At 40.8% G+C, this 12,477-nt stretch overlaps 1 protein-coding gene across 1 annotated transcript in view; it reads left to right on the top strand.

Annotated features, from left to right (window-relative positions):
* Positions 1-12,477, top strand: part of LOC134315983 (copine-8) — a 200,578-nt gene that overhangs the window by 169,526 nt on the left and 18,575 nt on the right. The window contains exons 14-15 of the mRNA XM_062996469.1: positions 7,923-7,969; positions 9,408-9,589. Coding sequence (XP_062852539.1) covers positions 7,923-7,969; positions 9,408-9,589 — 229 coding nt within the window. The remainder of the gene's footprint in view (positions 1-7,922; positions 7,970-9,407; positions 9,590-12,477) is intronic.

Here is a 12,477-nt window from a genome sequence, read left to right as displayed (position 1 = left end):
GAGTCTATTTCATATACATGATGTCACTTTATCTTTCAAACTCTTAGTTTTTGTTATTTATAGTTATATATATATATATAGTTGTACATATGCCATTATACAGTATATTACATGGAAAATCTATCTGTAAGCTGCCTTATTGCTTACTGCCTACCTGGGCAGCTGCTTTAGTAGAGAGGATTCTAATAATTCTATGTAATGACATATTTTTCCATTCGTAAAAAAAAGTTTTCTATCTATATTGCATTCACTGCTATCTATCTGTCTGTCTGTCTATCTGTCTGTCTGTCTGTCTATCTATCTATCTATCTATCTGTCTATCTATCTACATCTATCTATCTATCTACACTAATTACTCCATCCATCCAGCTAACTATCTACTCCATCCGTACGTCCATCCGTCTATCTATCTATCTATCTATCTATCTATCTATCTATCTATCTATCTATCTATCTATCTATCTATCTATCTATCTATCTATCTATTTTTCTATCTATCTACTCTATCCATCCATCATCCCTCCGTCCGTCCATCCATCCATCCATCCATCTATCTATCTATTTATCTATCTACTCCATCCATCGTCCGTCCGACCGTCCATCCGTCCGTTTATCTATCTATCTATCTATCTATCTATCTATCTATCTATCTATCTATCTATCTATCTATCTATCTATCTATCTATCTATCTATCTATCTATCTACTCTATCCATCCATCGTCCGTCCGTCCATCCATCCATCCATCCATCCATCTATCTATCTATCTATCTATCTATCTATCTATCTATCTATCTATCTATCTATCTATCTATCTATCTATCTATTCCATCCGTCCGTCTGTCCGTACGTCCATCCGTCTATCTATCTATCTATCTATCTATCTATCTATCTATCTATCTATCTATCTATCATCTATCTATCTATCTATCTATCTATCTATCTATCTATCTATCTATCTATCTATCTATCTATCTATCTATCTACTTTAACCATCCATCGTCCGTCTATCTATCTATCTATCTATCTATCTATCTATCTATCTATCTATCTATCTATCTATCTATCTATCTATCTATCTATCTATCTATCTATCTACTCCATCCGTACGTCTGTCCGTACGTCCATCCGTCTATCTATCTATCTATCTATCTATCTATCTATCTATCTATCTATCTATCTATCTATCTATCTATCTATCTATCTATCTATCTACTGTATCTATCAATCTATCTATCTATCCATCCATCATCCGTCCGTCCGTCCGTCTATCTATCTATCTATCTATCTATCTATCTATCTATCTATCTATCTATCGTCCGTCTATCTATCTATCTGTCTGTCTATCTATCTATCTATCTATCTACTGTATCTATCTATCTATCCATCCATCATCCGTCCGTCCGTCCGTCTGTCCTTCTATCTATCTATCTATCTATCTATCTATCTATCTATCTATCTATCTATCTATCTATCTATCTATCTATCTATCTATCTATCTATCTATCTATCAAAAACATTTGACTGGATCGCCTTCAAAGAGGATTTTTGCGGCTGTAGTCTGACATCATATATAAACTATTGTGTCTGTTAACTGGTCCATCCTCGTTAATCCAACCCAGCCATCCTGCTGTTTTTGTTCAGTTAAATTTTTTTTAGCTTTTCTTTCCCCTTTTCCCCCTTTCCCCTCTTTTTTATCTACCACTTGGTTTATTTGTTCAGTGGCTGCCTCTTCTCATTATCCAGCTTCTAGCTGCAAATTCCTCTTGTAATGAGCTTTCAGGCTCGAGATTGAATAGGAGGTTAATAATCACATGCAATAACAGCTTTGAGCTTCGAGGAGTCAATGTTTGTTGTGCATTGTGTTTAGTTCTTAATCTGTGTTCCTTAATGAATCTGCTTCCCTAGAGAATCGTTTATAGCTGCTATCCGGATGAATCGTCCTGTGAAAGTTCTCTAAAACAAATACTTTGGTTTTTCTCTGTGTTTCTGGTGTGCTGTGAGATAATTGAGGCTGCACACACTTGACAACAGGATGAGTACACCGTGCAACTCTGTGTGTGTGTGTGTGTGTGTGAGTGTGTGTAGCAGTAGTCTCAGTAATGAGGATGGTATAACGAGAAGCGACAGCTTTGTACTTAAGGCATCTGTGTGGCCTGTTCACTGTCCCAGTAGAACCTGACTACAAATAATACACACACACACACAAACACACACACACACCCACACAGTCCTTTCTTTTTATCTTTGCCTCTGAACCTCACAGGTAAAACTAAATGGCTGTTAACACTAATGGTTGATGGGTAAATGTAGTCTGGGTGGTGCAGGTTTTATATTTGTTATCAGCACCGCCTCAACTTTCAAGGAAAACTTAAGAGACGTAAAGCAGTTTACACTACAGGTACTTAGACATGTTTTACGGTTATTTAGTGCATAATAGCTGCCTTCATTTAAACAAACTTTGTAGGGTGTGTCAGACACGACTCTTTGCCTCAAGGTGCATTTGTTTTTTGAATCTCAGCTCTGCTACCGGTCAGCTGGGCACCCCCAACAGGCACAATTGGCAGTGTATGCACCAGGCTAAATTGGCCACTAAGTCTGCAAAGTAGGCAAAGACTGGACTACGAGATGGGGTTTTCAACGGCGTGTAAAGATCCTGTTTAGTAGCCGAGGTGCCCACACAGAAGTGATGGAACGCAGAATCCATCTAAATAGGGGCAAATAAGAAGGGGTCGGTGGACTGCACACGTGTTAGAGGGAGGAAAATATATCTTCCTCAGATACGATCAGGGTTGCCAGCAGCGGAAGACTCACTGGCTGCGCCAAGTTTAACGTCAGTCATGGACAATTTAGTATCTCCAATTTATCTCACTTGCACATCTTTGGATTGTGGGAGGAAACCGGAGCTCCTGGAGGAAACCCACACAGACACGGGGAGAACATGCAAACTCCACACAGAATAAACCAAGACCACTCCGCCTGTGAATCGTACTTAGGCCCTTCTTGCTGTGAGGCGACAGTGCTACCCACTTAGCCACTGTGCCACCATAATTAGGGAAGAAAGGGAAAAAAAGGCATAAGTAAAATAGAGAAAATAATAGCAGTTTATGACCGATAGCCTTGCTTTGTGTGATTTTAAATAGTTCTGCAAAGACAAGTTAAAATCTAACAGCAAATTGTTAAAAGTGTTTAGTTTCGCCATCCGGCTGGGCTGGGCAGCTGCATGAACAACGATCGGCTGTTGTTCATAGAGTAGGATAAAGCTGGATAAGGACTCCTCATAACTGAGCAAATTACGACCTCTGCTGGCTGGTTGATGGTGTCTGCATAGAGTCGAGGAATAATGCTGATCAGGGTGTGGCTCTCCGTGCACAAAGCTGATCTACATATGAACTCGCCTTGTGCCTCGGCTACTGCTCACATGTCATAGGGGGCATGTGACAGTCTCCCTCTCCTCAATCGGGGTGGAGATCAGCATCAGTAGAGAGGAAGCGTAATGCAATTGGGTAAAAATTGGACACGCTACAATTCGGGAGAAAAGGGGAAAAAATTTGACTATGAATTGGTATTAAACAACTCGTTTTAAATGCAATAGATGAACAATACAATAAAAAAGGTCTTTTATATATATATATATAGGACCACCAGTTGGAGCATTCCTCATGAAGAAAATCCTTTAGTCTTTTTGAGTGATGAATAAGGTGGGAATAAAAAGGGAGGCAAAATGTATACATACCTAAACAAAAGAAAAAACCCTGTCGGGATGAAGTCAGTTTCTTCCCAAAGCATTGCCAGTGCACCTGGTCTTCTGCGATACACCACAACCTTTAGGGTCCCCCATAGGTAGAAGTCCAGGGGTGTTAAATCAGGAGAATGTGGGGATCTTAAAATGTGTATACATTTTTGTACCCCTCTGTATACTTCCCAATCTGCCCCACAAGGTAAAATTTACTGATGTTTGCTAGACTAAGCTTGACTGGTGTTTAGTGAACCACTGTTAAATAATTGTAGCAGTTTGTATTGAAGCATATTATTCCCAATCATTAGGAAACAGTGCGAGCACTAGTGCCCACCTGGTCCTGTAAACATGTCTCATACTATTTAGCTGTTGTGTGCCATGCACAGCAATCATTGTCTGCCTACACTATTATGAATCCTCTACAGCTCTGAACTGACAGCTGACTTTGTAGGTCAGAAACTTCGCTCAGAAATCTGTCCAGGGAACGTGTTGGAGACTTGACACATCAGACTATAGTATTTTTTTCTTAGTTGCTTAGGAGTCAGGCTTGTGTATGTGTCTTGGTAATTCGCTCTTAAATACGGAAGGTGTTTGAATGGTAGCTCAGCTATGAATTTCAGCTTTGTGAAGCTCACTACATGCAATTTTTCTCAAGATTGGGTCACAAGGGTGCTCATTTTATTCTGTGGCATTTTTGAGGCGTGTGGCAGCTATGATGTAAAGTATTGTCTGAGCCTGTCAGTAAGCTGTTTGTGTAACACCACTAGATTTTGAGTGTGGCACCAAGTTGCTATTTTACTTAGACATTTTTGTATATCTAATTATTTAACAAAAAAGCTAATTTACAAGGAATCTTCAGAAAGTTTCCGCACTTTTATATTCTGGTTGGATACAGTGAGGGTGGGAGGAGTAGTAATTGGTCGTGTCTGAGAGACTCAGAGACGCTTATGGTCTGGATTTAGTTCCGTCTGATTTCCATCTTTTTGGACACTCAAAGAAGCTTTAAGGAAGGTGATTATGTAGAAAAGCGATGTCATTTAGTTTTGAAATTCTTAATAAAATAGAGTTTTTTGAAGAACCCTCGTAAATCACCACTGCATGTTTGTAATCATCATTTAGTCACTTCAGAGTTGCTGTTGCTACATTTTGTTGCTCTGGCTTTTGCATTTTAAATTCTCATATCAGTTTTGCTGAACCTTCGGGCTTCAATGGGTGTGTTTGAAAACTTAGCAAGCTGCCTTGCTGTCTTACTGCCTACATAGTCAGCTGCCTAAGTAGAGAGGATTCTAATAAGACATCGACTTATAAGTCAGGTTATTCGCATGCGCTACTTAGACAGCGACACAGTTAGCCTCATGCCATTCAAACCAATGGGATGAGGTAGCACAACGCGCTAGCATGTCAACAAACATCTCCCTAGTGTACCGAAAACGTTTAAATTGTCACTGATGAGCCCGAACTTGCAAATAAATGACACTTGTGCACCTTTATACAAACTAAAAATCAATGAGAATTTATTTCCATTTGGAAAGAACTCTTCACATTTCTCTGCATATTTGTATTTTTCTGTGAGAAAAGTTGTGCTGCACTGAATGCTGGGATTGCCTTCACCACTAAGAATGCATTGGATGCTCACTCATTATTCAGTCAAAATACGGGTCAAATTTAAGGTACCCTACTAGGCAGTATTTTAAGGTATCTAAGAATTTCGAACAGCCTCCTTCTCGGGAGCGTAGGATGACGTAAAATGCATCTATGTAGAAAGAAGACATATAGACAGACCCTATATGTCCAAAGAAGTTGGACACTTGACCATGAGCTTGCTGGACATCCCATTTAAAAAACAGCTGGTTTTAATTAGAATGGCCTCTATGTGATCTTTTCAGTGGTGCCGTAGTGGGTAGAGTTTTGGGCTATCAGTCGGAAGATTGTCGGTTCGACTCCAGGCTCTGCTATGCAGCCACTCTTGGGCCCTTAAACAAGGCCCATAGTCCTGTTTGCTCCATAGGCGTCATACAATGGCTGACCCTGCGCTCTGACCCCAGCTTCCAAAACAAGTACTGTACTGTATATGTATATACAGTGTATCACAAAAGTGAGTACACCCCTCACATTTCTGCAGATATTTAAGTATATCTTTTCATGGGACAACACTGACAAAATGACACTTTGACACAATGAAAAGTAGTCTGTGTGCAGCTTATATAACAGTGTAAATTTATTCTTCCCTCAAAATAACTCAATATACAGCCATTAATGTCTAAACCACCGGCAACAAAAGTGAGTACACCCCTAAGAGACTACACCCCTAAATGTCCAAATTGAGCACTGCTTGTCATTTTCCCTCCAAAATGTCATGTGATTTGTTAGTGTTACTAGGTCTCAGGTGTGCATAGGGAGCAGGTGTGTTCAATTTAGTAGTACAGCTCTCACACTCTCTCATACTGGTCACTGAAAGTTCCAACATGGCACCTCATGGCAAAGAACTCTCTGAGGATCTTAAAAGATGAATTGTTGCGCTACATGAAGATGGCCAAGGCTACAAGAAGATTGCCAACACTCTGAAACTGAGCTGCAGCACAGTGGCCAAGATCATCCAGCGTTTTAAAAGAGCAGGGTCCACTCAGAACAGACCTCGCGTTGGTCGTCCAAAGAAGCTGAGTGCACGTGCTCAGCGTCACATCCAACTGCTGTCTTTGAAAGATAGGCGCAGGAGTGCTGTCAGCATTGCTGCAGAGATTGAAAAGGTGGGGGGTCAGCCTGTCAGTGCTCAGACCATACGCCGCACACTACATCAAATTGGTCTGCATGGCTGTCACCCCAGAAGGAAGCCTCTTCTGAAGTCTCTACACAAGAAAGCCCGCAAACAGTTTGCTGAAGACATGTCAACAAAGGACATGGATTACTGGAACCATGTCCTATGGTCTGATGAGACCAAGATTAATTTGTTTGGTTCAGATGGTCTCAAACATGTGTGGCGGCAATCAGGTGAGGAGTACAAAGATAAGTGTGTCATGCCTACAGTCAAGCATGGTGGTGGGAATGCCATGGTCTGGGGCTGCATGAGTGCAGCAGGTGTTGGGGAGTTACATTTCATTGAGGGACACATGAACTCCAATATGTACTGTGAAATACTGAAGCAGAGCATGATCCCCTACCTCCGGAAACTGGATCGCAGGGCAGTGTTCCAGCATGATAATGACCCCAAACACACCTCTAAGACGACCACTGCTTTATTGAAGAGGCTGAGGGTAAAGGTGATGGACTGGCCAAGCATGTCTCCAGACCTAAACCCAATAGAACATCTTTGGGGCATCCTCAAGCGGAAGGTGGAGGAGCGCAAAGTCTCGAATATCCGCCAGCTCCGTGATGTCATCATGGAGGAGTGGAAAAGCATTCCAGTGGCAACCTGTGAAGCTCTGGTAAACTCCATGCCCAGGAGAGTTAAGGTAGTTCTGGGAAATAATGGTGGCCACACAAAATATTGACACTTCAGGAACTTTCACTAAGGGGTGTACTCACTTTTGTTGCCGGTGGTTTAGACATTAATGGCTGTATATTGAGTTATTTTGAGGGAAGAATAAATTTACACTGTTATATAAGCTGCACACAGACTACTTTTCATTGTGTCAAAGTGTCATTTTGTCAGTGTTGTCCCATGAAAAGATATACTTAAATATCTGCAGAAATGTGAGGGGTGTACTCACTTTTGTGATACACTGTACATATATATGACAAATAAATGCTTTTTTCTTCTTAACAGCAGTCACTCTTTTAAAGGCTTCTTATAAAACTTAAAAGTATAGTTAAGTATGGCCATGGGAATTTGTGCCCATTCAGTCAAAAGTGCGTTTGTATGGCTGAGCACTGATGTTGGTCAAGAAAGCCTCAATTAATGTTCCAATGAAGCTGAGGTCAGGGATATGGTTCAAGCCACAGGAGTTTCTTTATTTATGGAGCTTGCTTTGTGCACAGGGGCCCTGTCATGCTGGAACAGGAAAGTACCTTCCCTAAACTGTTGCTGCAAAGTTTGAAGCATATTATTTCCTTCATATAATTAATTGTGACAAATACATGAATTGAAAATTGAAAATTCAATTTGATTCAGTGCCTTTGCCCATATCATGTATGGCAGATGAATGTAATGTAATGCTCTCTTTTCTCTCTCTGCTTTTATTCCACAGGACTCAGATTAATTTCACCGTGGCGATTGATTTCACCGCCTCAAACGGTGAGTGCACCATTCACCAGTTAGCTGCTGGGAAATTTCTAAAATGCATGCAAATGAGGCTGAAAAAGCAGCGGTTAACAGTCCTCCTGTATTAAAAAGCTATGATCAGCGTGATTAGGAGGAAGAACCTGCCATTTAGATTCATTCAGAGAGGCACATCAAACATCAATAAGGTCAAAGCCTCCCAAATTAAAGGGCCACTTCCATTATAGCCACTTCAGAGAAATGATGGTGTACTGTGCGCCTGTCTGGGGATTCAAACTGCTTAATGGCGGCAGGGGGAATGTAATGGTGTAGATGTGCAACTTATTTAAAAGAGAGGTTCGAACATCACAGGTTGGGGGCGTTTTTACATTGCGTGTCACAAGTTTTGAGCTGATTGGTTTGGAATTATGTAAGATTGGTACACCTTATACAGTAAGCTAATGAATGCTAATGAATTTGGAGGGGGATATTTTTCCTTTAATTTAACACAATGTTTTTTGGGGTTTTTTTGCTTTTTTGTTTATGCATTTTACCATTTTTCTTCCAATTTAGCGTAGTCAGTTCGTCTTCTGCTGCTGAAGACTTTGGTCGTGTTCGAGGAGGGTATATCCGCCTGCCTCACCCTCCCTCTGACACATGCGCAGTACACTGACCGCTTCTTAATCTCTCACACGTTCTGTGAATTCACGCAAGAGGCCAGTATTCGTGCATGCTGATCTCCGCGCTTCTCCACTTCCTGTACAGGCGCCTCAGGCCGACAGGGTGTCTACACATGATTGGCTACGTCTGAGAGAAGGTGGCTGAAGACCTGCAATCGACTGGTGTCCTATCCAGGGTCTTCCTGGCTTGCTCTCAGCGTTTCCTGTAAAACCAGACTTGCCGGAACCCTCAAGATAAAGGGTAGATTAAAATAAAAAAAGCTGCTCAGGTGGTGCAGTGGTAAAACACGCTAGCACACCAGAGCTGACATTTCAAACTCGTCAGTTTGAAACTCAGCTCTGCCGTTCGGCTGGGCTGGGCGGCTATATGAACAACGATTGGCTGTTGTTCATACAGGGTTAGGGAGCCAGATAGGAACCTCATAACTGATGCAATAATTGATGGTATCTACACAGAGTTGAGGAATAATGCGTTGATCAGGGTGTGGCTCTCCGTGCACAAAGCTAATCCGGATATGAACTCGCCTCATCCGGGTGAAAAGATGCAGTCGGCTACTGCACACAAGTCATATGGGCAGTGTGTCAGTTCGCTCTCCTCAATCGGGGCAGGGGTCAGCACGAGTAGAGAGGAAGCATAACGCAATTGGGTAAAAATTGGACATGCTAATGATCGGAAGAAATGGGGAAAATGCATTAAAAAATTAAATAAAGCCTTAGCTTGAAAGTGTTCCTCTGCTGGCTTGTATTGTCTGTAATCTTAAATTGAACCCTTTTATAATTTCTCTGGTTGATAGGTAACCCAGCCCAACCCACGTCTCTGCACTACATGAGTCCATACCAGCTGAACACCTACGGCATGGCCCTCAAAGCTGTGGGTGAGATCATTCAGGACTACGACAGTGACAAGATGTTCCCGGCACTGGGCTTCGGTGCCAAGCTGCCCCCCGATGGCCGCGTGTCCCATGAATTTGCCCTGGTGAGTGTTCCACAGTGCTTGAATTTCTGTTCTTAACAGTTCTGTTCATCAAGCTGAAAATGACTTGTGGTTAAATATTTATAAGCAGGAGGCAACATTGCTGTGTAGCTGGTAGTGTGGGTGCCACAAAGCAGCATGGGTTCTGAGAACTTTGCCTCCAGTCACTGTCAGTGAGAAGTTTGATGCTTGCAAAGGATGAGTTAGTTGCTTCACATTTCCCTTCATATTGAGTGAGCACAGTTGTAGCCTAGCAGTTAAGGTACTGGACTAGTAGTAAAAAGATCACTGGTTCAAGCCCCACCACTGTCAGGTTGACACTGTTGGGCCCTTGAGCAAGGCCCTTAACCCTTAATTGCTTAGACAGTATACTGTCACAGTACTGTAAGTCGCTTTAGATAAAAGCGTCTGATAAATGCTGAAAATTAGTGAATTTTGTGTGATTCTCTGTGACTGGGTGGCGCCTATTTCAGTGTTTATTCTGGCTGTGATTCTGACCAGAATAAAGCACTAAAATGAAGGAAAAAATAATTTTTAATATTTATTATTAACAGTAGTGCAAATACTTTACCATATTCTTGAACAGGATGAAGCAAAAGATGAAGATAAAAGCATTCAATATACAGTTACATTTTAATAAATACTTTTTACATCTTTAGTGATACAACCCCAAATCAGAAAAAAGTTGGGACAGTATGGAAAATGCAAATTAAATAAAAACAGTGTTCCTTACATTTACTTTGACTTTTATTTGATTGCAGACAGGATGAACCTGAGATATTTCATGTTTTATCTGCTCAACTTCATTTCATTTATTAATAAACATCTATTCCTGCATTTCAGGCCTGCAACACAAAGTTGGGACGGGGGCAGTTTAGGGCTAGTAATGAGGTGAAAAAACTAAATAATGACGTGATTCCAAACAAATGATGTCAACAGGTGATTGTAATCATGGTTTGATACAAAAGCAGCATCCAGGAAAGGCTGAGTCTTTGATGAGCAAAGATGATCAGAGGATCTCCAGTTTGTCAACAAATGTGTGAGAAAATGATTAAAATGTTTAAAAACAATGAACCTCAAAGAAAGATTGGAAGGAATTTGCATATTTCTCCCTCTACAGTGCATAATATCATTTTAGTGCGTAAAGCCCAAGGGTGCAAGCTTAAGCTGAACGCCTGTGATTTTTGATCCCTCAGACGGCACCGCATCAAGAACCGCCACTCAACAATAGCTGATATAACCACATGGGTGAGGGATTAGTTTGGCAAACCTTTATCAAGCTCTACAATACAGAGTTACATATACAAATGCCACTTTACTGTGCAAAATAGAAGCCTTATGTTAACCATGTCCAGAAGCAGCGTCGACTTCTCTAAGCTCTGAGGCATCTAGGATGGACCATCACACAGTGGAAACGTGTATTGTGGTCAGATGAATCAGCATTCCAGGTCTTTTTTTGGAAAAAATGGACGTCGTGTGCTTAGGACCAAAGACGAAAAGGATCCAGACTGTTATCAGCAACAAGTCCAAAAGCCAGGGTCTGTCATGGTATGGGGCTGTGTCAGTGCCCTTGGCAAAGGTAATTTACACACTGTTATGGCAGCATTAATGCAGAAAAGTACACTGAGATCTTAGAGCAACATATGCTGCCTTCAAGACGTCGTCTTTTCCAGGGACGTTTATGCATTTTTCAACAAGACAATGCAAAACTACATGCTGCACACATTACAAAGGCATGGCTGCGGAAGAAGAGGGTACGGGTACTGGACTGGCCTGCCTGCAGTCCTGACCTGTCCCCTAAATTTTGAAACGAAAAATGTTACAATTGTTCTTCTAATTGTATCCTTTCATCTTGTTGCTGGCCATCATCTTTCTCTTTTACCTTCCAAGCATAACCGTGTTTCCCAATAAAATGGTTCTTCTTATAATGTGTACAGAATAAAAGAGCTGGTTATCTGATTATCTGGGCTTTGAGTAAGAGGTTGTGTTTGGTAAAGGATCCATTTATTTGTCTTTTTTGCCACTTAGGGTCTCCCAAAAGTCTTCAAAAATGTCAAAAATATCTTCAAAAATATATACTTATATAAATAAAAGTTTCATTAATTGAATAAAGGTTGTGTAACATCTATATCACCCTCTAAAAAAATAACTGTCACTGAATGCCTCCAGTCAGTATCTGAATAACTAATGGACTTCATATCTCTGAGTTGTAGATAATGTTGTTATAATTAAAAATGCACATTACAGCTTCTCCACTAATGATTTAGTTCATTAAGTGCTAGTGAATATGCTGTCACAGCATGCAGCCCACACAGAGACAGAAAAATGATCAAAAGTGACACTTTTCTTACTGATGCTAGACGCTGTGAATTATAAGTTAATGATACAGCCACCTACTTCAGCTTTGTCTAAAAATAACTTTATTAATTTCCATAATTAAAAAATAGACTGTGGTGACAGGATGTGTGGGTGCTGCACAGCATTAGGTTTCTGTTGATTGTTCAAACCTCTCCAGTGGTTACAGGTGAATTGGCTGCTTTAAACTGCACCCACATGTGAAGGTTGAAATGCGTGAGTGTGTAATACTGTGCAGGTTTGTGTATCCCTGCTTTAGGATCAGTGTTTCTAAGTGGTACTGAACCCATTGCCACCCTGATCTGAACTTTACAACCGAATCATAGTTATGATGTTATCTTCCATGGCACACACCCTCTTGTGCTCTGTAGCTTTAGCACACAGTCATGTGATCAAGGACACTAGATGTGATCTTAAATAAAAAGCTCAGTGTCTAGACACAACGTGGTCACATTTATCAAACGATGTCTTTTTTTGGCTATTTTTTAAACTGCTGTCACAAAGTTGAAAGCATATCATTTATTTTATATAATTTT

The sequence above is a fragment of the Trichomycterus rosablanca genome, chromosome 1 (genome assembly GCF_030014385.1).
Source record: "Trichomycterus rosablanca isolate fTriRos1 chromosome 1, fTriRos1.hap1, whole genome shotgun sequence".
Lineage (NCBI taxonomy): Eukaryota > Metazoa > Chordata > Actinopteri > Siluriformes > Trichomycteridae > Trichomycterus > Trichomycterus rosablanca.
This window is presented reverse-complemented; position numbering and strand designations above follow the sequence as displayed.